Source organism: Pagrus pagrus, assembly GCF_965226575.1.
Source record: "Pagrus pagrus genome assembly, chromosome: 11".
NCBI classification, from domain to species: Eukaryota; Metazoa; Chordata; class Actinopteri; order Spariformes; family Sparidae; genus Pagrus; species Pagrus pagrus.
Window position 1 is genome coordinate 17,188,862 of NC_140195.1, and position 20,634 is coordinate 17,209,495.

The following is a 20,634-nucleotide window of genomic DNA, read 5'->3' on the forward strand; positions in this document are numbered from 1 at the left end:
TCAACACATGCTCTGACTCAGCCACTCACATGAAACATTTGCTTCCTAAACCCCCTCCACCTTCTCTTAAACTAGTTAAAAAGGTATGTGCACCAGTGTAAAGATTGAGAGCCCAGATAAGACGGCCTCACACACATGCAGCTGCTTTCATCTGGTGTTGCTGTATTCATATAATCCACCTATGTGATAAAATAACTGCAAAAATGTCAAGGCAGGAATCATGACGGTAGTAAAATTGTAAAACAAACCTCTCAGCTCTCCGACCTCATGAAATGGCCTGCACCACCTTCACCCCATTCACGCACACTCTGTCCTGTTCTTCACTCTTTGAGTTCATCTGACTCTCCGCTCACAAAACACAGATGGGCTGGTGTTACAGTGTGCTGTGCTGGGCCCCCCCGGGGACATGTGCGCGAGAATGAGGCAGCACTGTACACAGATGCCACATTTCATGTGAAGCACATCCCATTAAGGGAGGGTGGACAGCTTCTCCAATCAACAGATCACCTTTTTTCAAACAGCCCTTTGTTCCCCGACCCCCGGCAGCTGGCAGCAATTAGCTGCCAGGACAGGACATAGCAGACTAGCTTGCCAGTCAGTCCATTATGGTGCAGGGCCGGGTGACGCATGGGAGTGGTATCACAAGCGCCTGGGGGCTGTAAATTAAATCTGTGATTGATGCTGTGGAATCTCTTCACCCAGATCGTGAACCCCTGGAAAACTTTTCAAGGCTTGTACCCTAAGCAGGGCAACACACATGATTAGTCAGCCCAAATGTATGCTACAGGGATTTTGTGTACCTCGGTTAAGACATTAGTCTTCAGACACAGCTGGTTTAAGCTTTGTCAAGTTGGCACGGCAGAGGTGATGAGTTCACTTTACCCAGCGGACTGCCAAGTTTCCCCTTGAAAAGTCTTGTTGCTGACAGCAATAATAAATTGCAATCTGACCAATCAATTGTAGACCAGCTTGAACCCCTTAAGTCCTTAAGAATGAGAGGCTGGGGAAAAAATCAATTTGCAATTTACATCTGGCTGATGAGTGTTGAAAACACTGAGAAAAAGACGGCTCCAAGGACCCAAGTATAATTACATCCCAGCCAGTGCAGAGCTGTGGCCCTAACATCATCACGGGTTTGATAATCAATGGTACTGAGTGGAAGTCACAGTACCTAAACTTCTGTCATTCATGTGTGCAGACTGCTCAGCACACTGCCAGGTAACACACGGGGGAAGTGATTTGTGTCGCATCAACGGGCAGTAAGTGTGTGATGACAACCTCTTAGTTACTTGGCTTCCTGGAAACATGGCTACCTGACTGCGAGACAATGGCGCTCGTGGGAAGAGGACACCATTGAGGTTAAGGAATATATTGAACCGGGATGATGTCTCAGGTGCCAGAGGCTACTCTCAAGATGTTTTTGACTCGTGTGGCGTAATCAGATCTGTGGACGTAGCAAGAGAGCGCTGGACTGTGATGCTTTTCTCTTATTCTCATATGCAGACCAGGATGAGGAGTCATTTCCATCCTCTGTCTGTCGCATAAAGAACATCTCAACACATTCATGCAAAGAGCACAGTGCACAGCTAGAGACAGAGCCAAAAGTCATAATGAAAAACAGAAGCAGAGGGAGGTGAATGAATAGTCTTGGTTTCAACCATGTTTTGTTTTCTTGTGGAGACAGAAAAAGGAGGCAAAAAAAAGGAGCAGACTCGAAGGGTTAAACGTTGGCAAAAAGCGGGGAGGGGACAAAAGGCCCATTGTAAGGGACAGAAGTGTCCCCGGAAAGGAGGGGAGAGAAAAGAAAGCCACCACTGGCTGGTCCCCCGGACCCATTGTAAGCGAAGGGGAGTGCAGCCACGCATGACAGATGTCCCTGGCCATTGTTTCCCCAGAAGCCTCCTCTCTGCCTCCTGCTCCAGCTCTGGAATTCAGTGAGACGGCCTCCATGTGTGAGAGTCGTTCAACGTGCCTCGTCTCTCGCCCAGCGTTCCCAGCCGCCACCACGGCTGTGAGCAGTGGGTGTATACAGAGACTCTCAAGGTGGGGACGAGAGGTGTGCTGGAAGTTTTCCCTGTTCCCACTGGCCTGTCATTCACAGTACTGTACTTAACAAGACGTTCGCATGTGAGTGTATAAACATATAATCACTACAAGACAGAGAGCAGCTGTATGTACGCACAAAAAAGAAAACCACTGGTACCGAGACCACTACATGAAATCTGACATTCTCCACCTTAGTCAATCAATAAAAATAAGATCAATTGCATTTGTAATCATCTGAATAGCTTAAAAAAAAACAGCGCTCACATTTTATTTTAGCCTCCGGGCTGTGAAGCGGAAGCCATTACGAAAGTGTTAAGTGAAGTGCAGGTGAAAGCTTTTTGCAACATAAAGAGTTGAGGTAAGCTGTTTTCACAAAGCAGTGACGTTTTGAATTCCCCATTCAGCAGCTCACCATGTGGCAGACCTACAGAGGCGGCTTGTCGGGCTGTCAGTCACAGCAACAGTGTGCCAGTGGGAAGTGAGCGCAACAATGGCCCTGGTCGGGTTAATGGGTGAGAGAAAAAGCAGACAGCCCTTCATTTCTATGCCTTACTACCACACTGTCTGTTCTCTGTCCCATTCTTCTCCTCATAGTCCCAACCACATTCGACCAACACTCGCTCACTCGACTCCAATCAGTTACCCCACCCCCGCCCGCCTGTTAACATTCATTTAAAAAACACACACCACACACACACTCGCATTCCACTGCACAAGCATGAGAGAGTGACACAGAGAGAGAGAGAGATGTTTAAACAGAGTGGAAAATCTGTTTGAAAGCAATGAATGTTTACCAGGTGGATCAATGGCTGGCTGATAAATCATTTGGTGAATTACAACAGCGCTGAGCTGCTCCTGTAACACCCGGGAACTCTCTGCAGTGCTGTCTGAATGAACTAACACTGCAACTTTAAGGTTAAGGCAAAATATTCGACACACTGCCATCTGACACGGATGTTTTATAAGGACTGTTTACAGGTGTTGGAGAGTTGATCTACTCTACTGTGACATGGTGGTATGATGCCTTTTGTGGCTCTAGATGTAAAGTTTGGCCTAACGTTAGAAAGAAGTGACCTTACCAGACTCCGGGCTAGGCAATATAATCGTATTATATCATAATCATTATCGTGATATGGCAGATGTGTTATCTTTTCCTGGTTTTAAAGGTCCAATTTGTGGGAAAGTTGATGTTTGAGTCTTATATCTGTCAACTACTGACACTTTGGGTTGGTGGCCAGCCCAAGCAACCAACCCACAGCGTAAGTATTTAAGCAACTTTCTTACAAATTGGACCATTAAAGGCTGCATCACAGTAAAGTGATCTAATACTTCTTCACCCAGTCAGTCTTTATATCCATATTACCGATGATAATTATCAAAAATCTCATCATGTTAATATATTACATGCAAGGTTATTCGGTTGGTTGCTTGATTTTGTCGCCCACTTGTAGCATTCATGAAATCCTTTTGAGGAGATTCCAAAATATCAGAGATATATATTGTGTATTGCAACACAGCCTAATAATACACCGGCATTATTTTAAAGCCATATCGCCCAGCCCTACTCTATAGCCTGCACTTCATCTCTGCCTCTCCAGTCTCCAGCCAAACTGTTAGTGGTTGAGTTGTATTGTGTGTAATGCAGGTGGCAGGTTTTGACAAAGAAGAAGAACGTATAAATGTACAAGACAATATCTCAATATTTTTCCATTGTCTATTGTCCATTGTGAGTCCAACATTGCTGCCAGAAGAAATTCTCTAAAACAGTGTGCCTTTAAACCCCATATGTAAACAATGATAACCACAGTTTCTGACTTGGTCAAACAAGTCAAGCAAAATATTTCCCTGGAGCTCTTTGTGTTCTCTCTTTTCAAGCGCAACTACTTAGCACACGTTCATCTCCCTGCTTCACTGTCACATTTGGCTGCAGATAAGTGCATGACTGAGACACCATACATAATATAGTGTCAGGTCTGTCAGGTTGATGTCAACAGAGGAGCAACATTAGTGCCATATCTGTTCCTCATGTCAAGAGTCATGCCTGGTGCCAAAAGTGAAAGCTCAGAGCCAAAACACAAGGTGAAGACCCTCCCACAAAGAGGACTTATTCTTCCTAACTAGCCTCCGTAACCTAGTGGGTCTGACCTTCAATCCAGTGGTGGAAAAAAGCATGACATATGGCCTGGTCTGCACGTCCACAGACCGACCCTGGACTGGGCCAGCAGACCCCTGGGTAAAATCAAATGAATGCATGTAAACATTTAGCCCCCTGCGCACTGTGCCGTGATCCCCTGCATGAGCTTAGGTGACCCCAGTCAACATCAATCAGACACAACACAATGGGAAGAGGCGCACGGGGGAAAAACCGGGGTCAACCGCACTTTTAATAAGCAGGATGGCATTGTGGAAGCAGATCGGCCCTGTTCTCCCGACCGCGGGTAAGCTGGGCACTCCTGCCCCCTCAACCACAAGCGGCAATTACGAGGAACCCTCAATGCATGAGCTTTAGAGATGAGTGGATAATCTACTTGGGCGGATTTAAGACTAATCTGCCATTTTTGCTCTCCAAATCAAATCACAATGGGATACATATAGGGCTTATGCACTGATATGATGAGTCCAGAAGATGGACAGAAGGAGGGAGATTCACAGAATGGCAAGGGAAGTATTTGCAAGGATTTGCCAGGAAAATGATATAACAACAACAAGATGAAATGCTTTTTTTGGTTCAGTTTGGATAACCCAAATGTTAACCGTCTAATACAAGAGTCCAGTACAAATTGTACTATGGCAATCCATAACCTCTTTCTTAGAGCTTAGCTGAGCTCTATCTCTGGGGAACATGCATCAAGTAAACAGACAGAAAATGACTGTTTTGACAGCTGCAGGGAGAGCATTACCCTATTTCTCTGCTGTCTGAGATAAGAACTATCAGCAGAGTTGGAAATGCAGGAGCCGGTCACGCCTTCCCTGCTGTAACATGCTGCAGTTATATTGTCATCCAGTCTATCGCTGCGACGGAGCAACAAACACACAGAGCTAATGACAGTTAGCAAACACTAACTCATGTGGTCCTGTCTGACTATCAGCAGGTGCAGCGAGTCTGTGAAATCACCGGTCCACAGAGGCATAAGCATATGCACACATTCCCACACGTGTGAAGAAACATACACAAACGCCACGCTGGATGGCGTGTGTCCTCTGATGCGGGTGGCTGTCAGTTAAAATCTCTCGCTCTGACAGCCCTGGCCCCTCATTTCATTACCGCTCTTCCTCTCTGCCAGACACTTACAATCCCATTACCTTCTGCAGATCAGCTCCGGCCCGAGCCAGAGCCTCCTCCCTTGGCAGACACAAACACATTGATTCAACATCTGAACCAGCAAACAGCAAGGGCAAGACACAAGAAGTCGCAGATTCACAGCCACACGATCAATAGAGAGGGAAGGCCGGAAGCCTTCAAAGCAAACAGGACAAGTTAAATCAGTCAAATTCATCAAGAGGGTTTTAGTTAGGATTGAGCGCCATACACAGACAGAAATAAGTGGTGCTATATGAGAATGAATGACACAGAATAAACTATTTCAAACTCAATCTCTCCAAACTCTTGTCATGAGATGTTTTCAGAATCCTCAGATTATAAAGTTTGAATTAATGGATGAATCCTTTTTAATTCACTGTGAGCATTATAAAGAAATACTCCCTCCTGCTCTCTCTTAACTCCGAGGAGGTAACGCAAGGCGATGAAAGGTGGCTGAGGTTTGAGGCCACAAGACTACTACTAGAGTAAGACTTACGCTTGAGCAGGACTTGTGTTTCAGGTTACGAAAAGGATCTTATTACATAACAAAAAGGTTTTTACCTCCATAGGAATTATTTCCATACAATTATCAGACCCTGACACAAAACCTCGGCCTTGTCAGTGGCAAAAACAAGCACTTTTAGCGAACGTAACTGGCGGTTAGGATCAAGTTGTGGCCATTTGCTGCAAATGCTATGAAACATTTACACAACAACACATGTAAGACCCAGGTTTAAATACCAGACTTCCCCTTTAAGATCTTGTAGGCAGGACGTAATCAAACTAGGACATAAAAATATGGCTTTAAAATAATATCACAATTTTTCTAGGCTATATCACAATACACATCTCGAGAAACACTACATTCTTGACCAAACACCTCTAGTGTCGTGAACATTTCTGGCCACGCAGTCACACAACACACATTACGACCACAAGTACATTCCCAACCTGTGACAATATTGTAGTTAGGACTACTGGTTCTTCACAAAATATCAACAAAAAGAGATTTGCTGGTAAGTTCACTTTACTATAATGCAGCCCTTTAAAGACAACACTTATCACGATATAGATATCCAAAATCTAAGAAGATATATAGTGTCATATCACATCACGATACAATGTAATATTGATATATAGCCCTAAATCAAATTTTTCTGGTCCCACATGGCGCAGGACCACCAGGACACTTTTCTATTTCCATTTGCAGCAAAATGAAGGACAGAAGACAAGAGATGGAGGAAGGCGAGGGTTAGGAAAATGGGAGGCAGTAGCAACAACATTCAGTAGGGACGCAGTGCATTGATGCAAATACTGCACTGAGAGAAAATTCACAACTAACGTAAGCTGCTGTGTTCTTGCAGGCTCCCTTTCACCTCTCTCTACTCCCCACCCCCACAACCAGCCCTGCCTCTTCTCTGGACCGTGGCCGAGCCTCCATGCCCCGAGTGCGCTCGCTGGAGCACAGGACCCTGCAAGAATGGAGCCTATTCAACAGCCTGCCTCCAGATGCTCGCCAAAAACAGTCCTCCAGGCTACGGCAGGGAGCAGAGAGCAGGAAAAGGCAGATAGGAATCTGATAGCCTGTCATTAACAGCCCAAATAAATTGAAGGAGAAATCTCAGGCTAAACCGCTGCCCTCAGTCGTGATGTTTAAAGGTGATAGCCTCATTGTTTTGTCTCCCGTGACGTTTCAAAGGCCTGCTATGCCTCACCAGAGATGGTGTTTGTTGTTGCAGACAAATTGTCTAATGTGTTGCATTCACTGTGATTCACAGACTTTGCCCGAGTGAGGCACGATCAATATAAGAGCACCGTGTGGGAGCCTCTCCTCAATGTAAACTAATCTTACATCTTATGTAACAACCACCCTGCTGCTAGGAACCGTTTTGTCTTTTCATTCAGATGTGGTTAGTCGGCTTAAGTTTAAAAAACAATGAGGAAATGCAGAAATACAGAATCAAAATAACAATAATCTCATTGGGAAACTCAAACCTTACAAAGATCTCCCCCTCATGTAGCTTTTACGTGATACAATGTAAAAGAGTGGCCCTGTGTGAGAAAAGGCGCAGATCAATGCAATATTAATGTATCAATCAGCACCAAGTTATCAGGCAGCAGCGACAGCAGAAAGAAAAGGACTGCAGCCCCTGTGAATGACCCCCAGCTATACTATCCCCCGCACTGAACTCCCCATCTTCTCTTAGTGATAACATATATCGAATATAGACTCAAACCTTTATACCGCTCCTCCCCGAGGAGACCGCTGGAGGAGAATAGTGAGTGTGAGTTGTGAGGTAGAGGAGTGCATGTGTATTTTTTCCAGCACATCCCTTATGAATGCTATATTACTGCACCATCATAAACATGCTACTGCAGCTGCTCTAGCAGACCAAGCAAATCAAATTTTTTCAGTTTTTTTATCATTTCCTTTATCTTATTATGTCATGAATTTAAACCTTTTAGGTTGCAGATACAAAAGCAGAGTTTCTCATGCGTCTGGTTTGGAACCCGAATTGGTTGAGACTGTCTCAAATGTCCTCCTCAGTGGATATTTGTTTGTTTCTTTTGTTTATTATAATAAATTAAATGCAGTTTTCTATATGTGTATGGTGTATTCCAATGGCAGCTCCATGTACGTTCTTAAAATAGATTATAATTGCCAAACTTAAGAAATTATAAGAATTTGTGACCAAAAAACAAGGTCTTGGTCCAGAAAAGGTTGAGAGACTCCACAGCGGAGGTTTCAGTGAGGGGCTCCTCAACATGAGGGCGCAGGAGACCTCACTGCACTGCTGTGGTCAAGTCTGACACCCAGTGGCCAAAGTCTAGAAGTACGATACATACAGACACTGGCAAACATTTAAAGCAAGATTTATCAAGTCATGTCCATCAGTGAAATAAAAAGGGATTATCTTCAGCTGGTGCTGGTGTTCAGGGTGAGGTGCAGGTGTAGCTCCTGCCCTCCAGACTAACCCCTGCTCCACTGTGAACATTAAATAAGATACAATCTTTTACTCCACTTGAAGTGACTCAAAAATCTGTAGTGGCATCTTCTGTCATTATGAGTACTGCTTAAGTTTCAGTCTGTTGTGAAGAGAGAAGTCACAAGCCAGAGAGGTCATTCGAAAACATCAAAACTAACAACACTTTATTGAAAAGAGACAAATGTTTGAAAAACAAGTTGCCCACTTGAGCAACCACAAATCACTTGCCTAATAGGGTCAATCAGGTCATTTCAATTGTCTCTGCATCTCCACATTAGACTAAACAGTATAGACTCACAATGTTAACTGAATAGGCGTAGTTACCTATAATAACATCTGCTCGCTGTACGTTTTTGCTACCTATAGTTGGTTTAAAAGTTAGGGTCAATTGTCGGGCAGCTTGCCATAATGTCCTTGCTCTCAAGGTCTGATGGTAAGTGTCAGTGCTCACATAGAAGATGCCACACAGTAGCCTAGCTTAATAAACATCTAGTTTAGTTAGCTAGCAAACATAATTAAAGCTAGCTAAAGTTAGCTACTAATCTTAGCTAGCTATAGCATGTGCTAGCTGGTTGTCTGTAGCATTAGTTGCATATTAGGATAAATGTTTTGCATTTAGATAGAGCCACAATATTACATTTACGTACCTTAAATCAACTGTTGTGTTTTTCTCTTGCGTAAAGTAAGTAATGAAAGTAAAGTAAGTAAAGTAAACTGGAATCAGAAATGACATAATATGCTAATCAGGATGTGAGTTAACATGTGTCTTCCTGGAGGTTGGCGGTCTTGCCACTCATTCAAATTGACAGTGTTGTAAAATAAATAAATAAATAAATAAAATAATAAAATAAATCTCAAAAGTCATATTGAGTAATCGTGTTGAAATGTTGCTTTTGTAAAGGTGAGTCACCGACACGAATAGTACTGGAGTAGGCCTAAAAGTCTTAAAGTATCTAATATTGAATTTACTTAAGTATCAAAAATACAGGTAGAAGGGTTAGGGTAGTGGCAACTGTGTAGTGGAAGTACAAAGTAGTAGTATAAAGTAGTAATAGTAGTACCTGAAAATTCTAAGCACTTTACTTGAGTAAAAGTACTTACATTACATTGTACTAAAAGTAGTTACATTCCATCACTGAAAATGGATACGTCAGATATAAAATATCTGTGGGACGACTAACAAGCTCCAACAGAAAATAACTTGCCTTTGTGAATGTAATAATTTGCTTGCACACATCAAACGTGCCACTGGGTTCCACCTCTTACCTACAACCTCGCTGCCCTGGCTTCTGTTTGTGTTCAGTCAAGATTGCGCGCTCTTGAATTATTTCTGAATTATCTCAGACATCACAGATGACTCAACTGGTCCAGGAAAAAATCTACCTTTTTGTCTCATGAGTAAAATAAAACCTGACTGTTGAATGGATATATGTACAGGTGAGGTGGTGCCGTGGGAGAAGATAAGATGGGAGTGGAGCGTCAGCCATCTCAGATGGTTTCGGTCACAGCTGAACACACTCAATGGCCTTTATGTCTGACATTAAGGAAGAGAACAATGCAGTTTATGAGTTGTTTTCTTTACGTCAGACACCAGACCAACGTGTCTTCACACACCTGTGTCTTCTGCGTTAGTGAGAGTTGGCTCTGACCTCTGAGCTGTTTGGAGAGCACAGGCCAGTCTAGTTCAGATAAGATATGATCCGAAGGATCGTAATGAGGAAGAGGGTCAAGATCTGGGAGAGGTGAACTATGTCATTGTGGAACACCTGCTGTCGTTATAAAGGGGCGCAGATGATCGCTTCTTGCAGTTTAGCTTATTCCCAGTGTACCTTCAAGGTGTAGAGGGACTTCCCTGTGGCTTCATCAATATCACACTGCATGTACACCAGACAAGCAAGAGCAGAACCTCACTGGATACGTGTCGAAGTTCCCCAAGGTGAGTTTATTCGTTCAGATCTAAACCTGTCTTGAGAAATGAAGTGCTTACTTATCTAAATTATAAACAGTTCACTTGTGTTCTTGGTTATGTGTTGGCTAGGTGACCCCAGGATGAGCCCACACCTGTGGTGTATTTTGGTCCTTTTTCTCTGTTCGTGCAGTAAAGAGATGGTTGTGGTGGATAAAACCAGACCGGCGAGGTATGTATTTGTTCTCTGTCTGTGTAATTGGATAATGGCTTGATCGGATGTTCAGCAGCACTTTTACATTTTGTGTGATTGAACAAAATAGAGAGATTCAGTGTTAGCGTGACAGCTTTTTTCTGTTTTCTTTATAAATGTAGTGTGGCCAATTTTACTGTTAAGTCTGTTATGAAATGAAATGCACCGTGATGTTTGGTGCTGAACCTGCCTGTAAGTTTAAAACTCATTCATCTAAACTGCTTTTCTTAGAAGGCATTCAAATCAGATGGAAAACGGACAAAACCTCATCCGAAACCTCAAAAGGCATTCAGACGGGACATTCACCAGCGACTTCACCCACTATCTCGATAAGATCAAGGCTAAAGACTTTGTGGAGTGGCTGGCCAGCACCAAACGAGAAGGGTGAGCTGAAAAGCAACATTCATATCAAAGCTGTAAGAGGGCAATACAGAAGTTACAGCATGTGTGTCACTGCAGATTGCAATGTGGTTAACGCATGGTGCGAGGGGTAAAGAAATGTATGAATGTATCCAACTCTTTTCCACAATTTAGCCCAATTTAGGGCAATGTTTTATTTAAAGAAGGCAAGCAGGATGCCGGATTCCAGCCATGGGCAAGGACAGGATAACGTAAAATATTTGGGGATTGTAGGACAGGTTTACCAATCTCGGGCATTATCAAAACATATGTGCAAGGTTTGCTGTGGACTGACCACATTTTAGACAATCTATGGTGAGTGTAATGAATCAGCCCATGTTGTAAACAGAAGACATTTTAAAAAATAGAATTACGAGAGATTTGCTCATAAACTCTTCCTACCTAGAAAGGTGGAGCTGTAAGAGAGCTTCTCCAGTAGGAAGACACGGGATACTTAAGGAATTAAAGTAGTGGTAAATCCCACAGGGGAAAATAAGCTGTAACTTTCCTGTCTGTGTACATCTTTAGAGGTACCATTAAAATGTACCATTGATATTTTAATCTGCTTTATATTGATTTTGGTTCTAAATGCAAGAGGGAAGATAGAGAATAAGTGGATGTGTCAGGGGATGTGCATATATGTGGATTGGTCTGATTTAACCTCTTCCTATGTATTATATTATTTTACTTGCAGTTGTCATCAAGACCTGCTCCAGATGGCAGCACATGTTTAAGACCGCCCGGAGTGCATGCACTGTATGCGTGAGACCGCTTCATGTCATCCAGCAGATGAATCCTGCGCAAAAGAAAACATTGATCAGTTTATTTATTTATTCCAAAGTTTTCTTAAAAAAAAGGTACATTTTGCACTTTGCTGTTCAGAAATGTGAAGAAAATAATAAAGATCTTCAACTTCTTATCTCATCTTACTTGTTATTTTGAAGAAGTAGAATCATTTCCTTCTCTAAGTGTTCAGAAGAAATCATGTAACGCTCAGATACCCACTCCTTACAGAGGATGCAGGCTTGATCTATTTTTGTGTGCCTTATGTTCATTTCCTCTGCAGTATGAATAAACTAACATGCAAAATCAATAAATTGGATCAATTTATCAATTTAGTGCCTTTATTCCAAATGCACTGTGCACTGGCCTGTTTACCTCTGAGGGCTTGATGTGCACACAAAGGTATTTTCAAATTACTTCAGATCTTAGAATAAAATCTCAATGTTTCTGATGGTGTTGGGGATTGATGGTGGGTGCTGTTGACACATTTCAGACATACACGGGACTGACCACAGGCTGGTGCTGTTGTTCAGCAAATCAGGAGCAGCTCAGGCTCAGCACAGGATGATTTGGAAAATCTTTTTAAAAAAGGCAATGCGTGGGTGTGAAGGCATCTGTTTAGTTTCCTTTGGCAGTTAAGACTATATAGCATGCACTTTGTTCACACACATTTACATTGTTGCACAATAAGGTTATGCAGTGAGGTAGGCAGACATTACAGTAAGTAATGGATTTAACATTTAGTGGAGAGGAGGGGCTGGTGGATTTTGGGTAGGCTATAAGTGTTGGGTGTAGGGGAGGTGTGGAGGGGTAGTGCTGTGCCTGCCTCGTTTCTCATTGAGAAATGTGAGTTGTATGAGGGTGCAGCTGTGGTGGGGGCTCTTGGCTCCTGGCCATAGCCATGATGGAGAGCTCCCTCTTTGGGCTCGGTCCTCCCACCTCATTCTGACTCTGGAGGGGGGGAGGAAAGGGAGACCAGGGGTAGGAGGGGAGAAGGGGGGAGGGAGGGAACACCAGCAGCAGAGCACAAACACAAGCCTCTGATCTCAGTCAAGGGTTGAAATGGGATCAGATAGTAGGAAAACCCCCTTTTACTGCCGGCTATTCGCACTTACTGCCTGACTGTCTGACATTCAGCAGCAGGACTGCAGCAAAATGGGACAGAAGGAGGGAACAGATGAGCAGCACAATACAAGCTTTTTATAGCAATGTATGAAGAGTCCCTTTTAAATGATGCACAGTTAAATGACAATGTTCAGTGTTACTGTCACTGTCAGGTATGAAAAGCCAAAAGCCTCTCCTGAAAAAGCTGATCATGATGAAGGAAACACTGTGACACGTCTAATCGTTATATTTAGCAACGTTCAGGTCCACCCACAGAGAAGGCACATGCTATGGGGCAACATACTTCAGAGGAAGGGAGGTGGGATGAGAGGAAAGCGAGCAGAGGAGGGAGAGGAGGAGGAGGAGGAGGAGGAGGAGGAGGGGAGTGTAGGTGTGGCTGTCTACGAATTAGGTCGAGCTCCTCCGCACACTAAACACATTTTTTATGGCTCGGTTTTAGACCCACGACAACCAGCCAGCGCTGTCCTCTTTCCATGCAGCCCCACCCCAATATTGGAGCCTCAGAGCCGGGCAGAGGATGTCGGTCCTCCGCTGCACCTCCTCCTCCTCATCCTCCTCCTCCTCCTCCTCCTCCAGCACCGAGGACAGCTCCTCACCGGCTGCCATCGGCTCTTTCTGCCGCTCTCAGATTTCATTAACAAGCCTAATTTTAGGATGAAATGTCCTCTTATTTTTGGTGTTGTTGTTTTTTTTCCACTGAGCGTGGGAGCCGGTCTCCTAGGCAGCCGTGCATGGGCACAAGCTGATGGAGGCACCTGGCCAAACTGGGAGTGTGCTGCTGACTCAGCCTCGACTGCTGCATTAATTTATCTGCACTGCAGTGCTCCACCACCTCCCCTCCCCTTCTCCCTTCCTCACCTCCCTCCCTCCCTCCCCCTCCCCCTCCCTTTCCCTCTCTCTCTCTCTCTCTCTCTCTCTCTCTCTCCAGCTCACTGCACTCTCACACAGCCAGAGTTGGAGAGAGAAGGAGGGTCGATAGTCAATAAGGAGCAGGTTCCCATTGCCTACATGTGTAGAAGATGGATAGCAGAGATGTGACAATATCATACAAAAATGGGGGAGGGAGGGCGGGGGAGGAGGGTGAGTCAAAAAAGAGTGTGGAGGGAGGGGAAGGAGCCTGACTGAATCCTGTAATGTGACAAAAAAAAAAAAGCAAAGGAAGGGAGGGTGCTCCATGGAGAATTTCATCTATTCACTGTCTGAGGAAAACTCCATGCATCATTTACATACAATTCAACCCACTCTCCAGAAAGGCTTCCTCACCCTCCTCCCCCCTAGAGAAGCACAAACAGATCAATACCCCACCCCCCCCCGTCCACACATTGCTATTTCAGCTCGGTGCTCCTGAGGTTGCGAGGTTATGGGGCTGGTGACTGTAATATCATACCTCCAGGCTATTTACTTTATGGTGCACCACAAACAGGAGCATCACAGTACAGATGGACTGCATGATAATGGGGCTATAGTCCATCTTCTGCCTGTGAGAGGGATGTTAACGCGCCACTCTTAACAAATTCAATAAGTCCATTACATTTGAAAGGCTGCCTTTCACGACCCGGTTACCACAGCGCCACTCAGCTCCATTTCACAGGATGTTTTGTAATCCACATACAGCACCACAAAAGTCAAGTAATCGGTACAAAATGGTGACCAATACTTAAAGTGGTCAATGTGGAATGAGCCTAGAGGGAAGTATGGGAGGAAATCTAGATGTCGGTCTGCACTTAAAGGGGCTCTATCTATGTATTACATAACAATTAAAAAAAAATGTTTGGCCATAGGTGAGTGGATTGTAAAGTGACGTAAAAAATTAGCCTGTCTCCGTCTCTCTCGATTTGTTTATACAAGCATGTGGACGATGTGTTTAAGGTGTTTAATGCTGCTGGACTGGATTTTCCGAAGGATGTGATTTTATGCACGTTCTCGAGTGTCTCGTCTCAGTGCCCCTCTCCGCCCTGCTAACAGAGAGCAACAGCAGCTAACGCTGGAAATAGAGGTGTTAACATAAACTAACGACCAACGTCCACCACAACACAGAAGTTCCACAGAGCCCCTTTAAAGGGCCACTCCGTAGTTTTGGAGAGGAAATTCAAACTCAAAATTGTAATATTTACAATGTTAATGAGGTGATAATACAAACTCAGAAATATTTATTTTTTCCATAACTGAATAAACAAGATGATCTCAGAGGAAAATAACACTGTTTGAGCTAGAAAGGTGGCAGGGTACTCCACATATAAACAGTATGAAATTGTCTTGTCCTTTAAGGTCAGTTTGTTGAGTTTGTCAACAGTCATTGAAAATCTTCTTCCCCAAAACTACATTGTGCACCTCTAAAATCTTTCAAACAGGCAAAACTAAACATTTGATTTTAAAAAATAAACAAAAACAACATCACACACGTTGTAACTGGAAGGCTGCTTTATTGGTAATAAAAAGGTTCGTGCTCAAATGAAGACAATCTTTCATATATTCTTACCAAGAGTCCAAGTGGTTGTGCAACACACCATCATATTGTACTGTATATCCTCTTTTTATCACGGTGTCAAATGATAACAACAGTTTGAAAAGCACTTTTTTAATTTTTCAGCGAAAAAGAAAAAACGCCCATAACAAACCATGCTAAAAAAGAATGAGTCCTATAATCAAATATTGATACAAAAATAAATTTCAGATGGAAAACAGAAACATTGAAGAAATAAAACGGAAATATAGAAGGCAAGCTGCTTTTTCACAAGCCAAGTGGGTGACACACATAGCACTAAGAACAGGACATTTTTGAGTTAGCTGTTTTTCTGTTAACATCACACACTGTTGAATATTACGATGAAGTGGGGTGTCTGGATGATCCTCTGGCAGTATTTCTGACTCGACATCCCTGATTAATGTTGTGCTCACCCCCAAACCCCCACCCTCCACAGTTTGGAAACATGTTTTTTTTTTTGTTTCTTTCTTTTTTTTGTTTTGTTTTTTTGTTGTTTTTTCAGTGTGGCATCGACATCCAAATTCGCAGAAAAAGCAGAAAAAAGGCACATGCCATTGAGTGGAACACTAGAAACAAACCATTCAACGAAAGAAATGTGAGGATGAGAAGCAAGTACATGATTGTATGCATGTTGAGCTGTAATGGCACTGATGTGTGGGTATGTATGGGGAGAAAAAGGTCCAGGGGTAGGTACCGTCTCGGGTTGTAAGAGGCAGTCAGTCACACCAGCTGACGTCCTCGGGGGAAGAGATCACTGGTAACATTGGCAGGGCAGTGAGGAGAGTCACCTGTGTGTGTTTGTGTCCGTGACTGTGGGTGCGTCCTGTATACTCAGTGAAGGTGAGAGATATGACAGTAAGTGAGAAATGTGCTGGTAACATTATCCTTTCATCATGATCAGGCTACAATCCATGGCAAGCAGCTCCAGTAACATCGCACATGAGCTATTCCCCGACATAGAAGGGTGCTGGAAACAACCAGTTTTAGACATCCACTGAACGTGTTGCACATAAATCAAATGTGACAAACAGTGTTCTTCTGTTTTATGTATATACATATAGACATATATGTATACATGTATTTATCTTTTGTATTATATAATATCTATATTTCATTCAATTTCCGTCAACAAAGTGAAAAGTGTCTCAAAAAATCCAAAAGGTAACAAATGTGACAAAGGGCATAGCTGGAAGCCATTCTATATTATTGTTATTATTCATTTTTTGATTATTAGTAGTAACATTTTTAAAATTCCGTATTTACAAAAAACACAACAAAGCATGCCGATAAAATAAAAGAATATAATACAATATTTATAGTTTCTCTCAAAAAGTTCGTTCTTTTTCAGCAATTGTGCCATTTACATCATAGCCTGCACTGTACATATATATGTTTTTGTGTTTTCTTTTTTTGTTTTTTTGCTTGTTTTTTTCTTCATTTTTTTTTCATGTGTGAATGTATCATTCTAAAACATTACATCCAAGATGAACATGGGTAAATTTGATGACATTACTCACTCCTCCTGTGGTTCTCATTGGGAATGTATTTGGTTTCAGTGTGCAGCAGCCAAACTGATTTCGGAGACCTCATATTGTAAACAGACCTCAGTTATTGTTACAGACAGGGGGTTCTGGTACAGGCAGTGTTAAACACACCAAATGGCATTAGTGGTGCGACGATGGATGCCAGATTTATGTCCAGTCATCCACTTATAAATAGGACCATCACTCCTGTGTAGATAAAAAATGGCAGGAACACCTAAGGAGGCAGATGTGTCTTGTCTACCACTTGACAAAGCCTCAAGTTTTTTGTTTTTTTTTTTGAATACGAAAAACACCCACAAAGCTTATTATACAACATAGCTGCGTCAATGTGAGGCCTGCTGATGTTTTATCTCGTCAAGTGCTTCTACCTCCATCTCTGGCTAATTATTTTTGAAGCGGGTGACAGTATTTGAAAGCCTGCAAGTATGTGAAAAGATGGTGCGAGCCTGGGTCCAACACCACACAGTGTTTTAAGAGGTCCCACAAAAGCACAATGATACACTGACAAACATGGGACTTTCAGCACTCCGACTCAGACCAAAGCACGAATCTCTCTTCTTCTTCCGCTCTTCCATTTCTCTCTTGTTCTCATGGCAGTCAGTCTAAAACCCTGAAGGTAGGGGCTCTACCTGTTTATTGGTCCACGTTTATACTGAGTTATTTCTCACCCATCCACCTCCCTGAAAAACCAGACAAAATCCATTTGATTCTAACAGTCCAAACCACAAGCTCTTCATGACCATCCACCTTCCATACATGCTAGGCACGACAAGGCATGTCCTTGTGATAATTCTCTGCTAACTCTGCTCTTTCGGATGGTCAGTGTCATTCTCACTGATCAAAGCCGCCTTTTCTGAGAATGATTGCATCACAAGGACATCAGAGAAGGACTTCAAGGCTTTTTTTTTTTCTCTAAAGCTGGCAACTCAAATTGTCCGAAAAGCACTACCTAAGACATCACTCACCAGGGGGAAATTCTGATGTGGCTCTGACAGAGTACAAAAGAGGACGTTGAAATCAATTAATTGGTAAGAGGACTGTCTAATGTATCTACCTAAAAGTTGTTGTCAGTTCTTCCACTAGCCCAAAACAAAAAAAATCAAAACAAAACCAAATTTTGGTCCCTTCTCCAGGAACTACAGCAGTAGAGGGAATACCTATTGACACTCGAGCAAACCAGACCCTTATTGATGCCAGAAATTGATTCCTTGGCGTGAAACATCTCCCGCTCTCGTAACAGGCTGTACCAGGGACCACAGGTAAGTAAGGGAAGTGACTGTATGACGGATGTAAGTAAACAAAGAGATGTAAGCCCCAGATTTGGTTCGGGAACACCGGCATTGCCCTCCAAATCTGTGCATCCTCAACGTGAGGATATTCTGCTTCCTAATACTCATACACTCCACACTCTTTCTATACTACTAACATTCAGAGCAGCAAAAAAAACATTTTCTAGTTTGTGTCGTCCGACTGAGACTTTGCCTCTGAGTGCTTACATCCTTCATTCACCTGAACTTTTAAATGAAGGGCTTAATTAAAAGATCTGTCAGTTGAAAAGTAAAACTAGTGAAGGGCAGGATCAAACGACTATCATTCCTCTCGTAATTTCTCCAGTGGACAGCCTCAAACTATAGTCAAGCCACTGCAGTGGTCTGAGAATTAGTGTCTTGTGGACTATGATTACTCATGCATGATTCCTGATCAAAACATGCCTTCATGCAAGTCATTTCTATGCATTGAACGAGCACAATAATTATTATTTATCTGGAACTCGGTCTGAGCAAGTCTCCTTCAGCCCAAGTCAAAACAATGACTAATGACCCCAACCGGTCAGTGTGAAAGCCCATGTAGAAAATGTCTTTTTCAATGTCAGTATAACAAAGAGGAGATGAAAAGACTAGTGACATGGGCTAAATGTTATCTTTTTTTGCTGCTCAAATAATGTAAAGATGCAAGTATACTCCGCACAAACAAACAAAAAAAATCTTTGCCTACGGTTCTGGGTTTCCCCCTCCCTCGCTAGTGTTTCCTTCCTAGCTAAACTTGCTTGGTTGATTATTGTTTTTGTTGTTGATAGCGATGGTAAACGCGGTGTCACAGACCCTCCTTTAGACTGCTGATACAGTTCTAGTAGTGGGATCTGTATGATCCAGTCCAGCAGCAACAGAGCGCTGCTGCGGGGGTCCACGCTCGGTGGTGGCAGGGATTTTGCAATTCTCCGATCATCTAGCAGAGATTTCTGTGCTTTGGCAGTTGATCCCCAAAGAAATGTGTGTCATTGGCCAGCACACAGTGAGTCACTGTTTTTCATTTTGCATTTGTTCCTCATTTTAATGAACTTGGTCACTTTGCAGCAAAAGTCCGTGGTAAACTGATTGTGTTTGGTTCAGCTGTCTTTGACAACATAAGAAACCACATTGCCTCAGTAGTATTTGAGTCTGTAAACATTTTTTTTTTTTAGTGTTTTGTTTTTTTTCTTACTTGCAAATGATCACTTTTTCTACATTTTGTTGGGTTTGGGCTCAGAGTCTCACCTCACTGTGTTTTATTGGATTTTTCAAGAGTCACTGAACCCTAACACTTGGATTCCCACTCGTCTTTTTGGTTTTTGTCCTTCTCTTTTCTGGCCCACTCCTCCTTGTTTTCGTCCTGCTTCTCCTTGTCGGGTTTGGTCACGCTGTCGTAAGAGGGGAGAGAGGCTGTTGATGGTGTGCTCTCCTTCTTCTCTTGGTTGGTCCCGCCGTTCTCCAGCTTATTGTTAGTAAAAGTGTGGCGCTTGAAGATGATGCCGCGCCTGATGAGGTGGCCGCGGTAGGCATTCTGGATAATTCTGGCAGAGACGTCCTCCTGTTTGCGGCGAAGAGTGGTGGTGATGGGTTCGTACGACACCTTGGAGGGGTTGGCTGCCACAAAACGCTCTTCCATCTGCTGCCTCAGCATGTCCAACTCACCGCTGTCACCCAGCACTCGCTTTGTGAAGGCAAACAGGATGTCCAGGCAGTGAATGCGATCGCCGCTCACCATGGGCATGTCCATGGCAATTAGTTCTATAGTGTTGGGCTTTGGCACACGAAGTGGATGCTCCAGTGTGTCGGCAAAGTCAGACAGCTTGGCAAAAGTGATGAACTGAGAGGCAGTGGGGTCAAACTTCTCCCAGATCTCGTAAAAGGTCTCAAAGTCGTCCTCGCTGAGTGGATCTGCACTTTCCTCTGTGGCCACGCTGAAGTTCTCCAGAATGATGGCGATGTACATGTTGACCACAATCAGGAAGGAAATGATGATATACATGACAAAGAAGAAGATTCCCACTGAGGGGTTGCCACAGTCACCCTTCACGGATGTACCAGGGTTTTCCAAATTGGGATCGCAATCTGGTGGGTAGTTGAGTATCGGCAGCAGTAAGCCATCCCATCCAGCCGACGTGGTTATCATGAACAGAATGATCATGCTGTTGCCAAAGGTCTCAAAGTTGTACAAGTCATCAATGCCTGCTCCGTGTTTGACGTAGCCGAAGTTGGACATACCGAAGATGGAGAAGATGAACATGACCAGGAAGAGCAGGAGCCCAATGTTGAAAAGGGCTGGCAGTGACATCATCAGGGCAAAGAGTAAAGTCCGGATGCCCTTAGCTCCTTTGATCAGACGGAGGATACGACCGATACGAGCCAACCTGATCACCCTGAACAGGGTCGGTGACACAAAGTACTTCTCAATGAGGTCAGCCAGGAACATGCCTGACAGAAGGGAAAAAGTAAAGAAGAAAAGAGGAGAATACCATCAGTATACAACAGACTTTTAGAGTGAG

General features: G+C 43.4%; 1 protein-coding gene across 5 annotated transcripts in view; it reads right to left on the reverse strand.

Annotated features, from left to right (window-relative positions):
- Positions 1–15,199: 15,199 nt before the first annotated feature.
- The window catches only part of scn8aa (sodium channel, voltage gated, type VIII, alpha subunit a), a 49,888-nt gene continuing 44,453 nt past the window's right edge, over positions 15,200–20,634 (reverse strand). For all 5 annotated transcript variants that reach the window (XM_084365462.1, XM_084365458.1, XM_084365461.1 and 2 more), the window contains exon 27: positions 15,200–20,563. In XM_084365462.1, the coding sequence (XP_084221588.1) occupies positions 19,404–20,563 (1,160 nt within the window). In that variant the 3' untranslated portion in view covers positions 15,200–19,403. The remainder of the gene's footprint in view (positions 20,564–20,634) is intronic.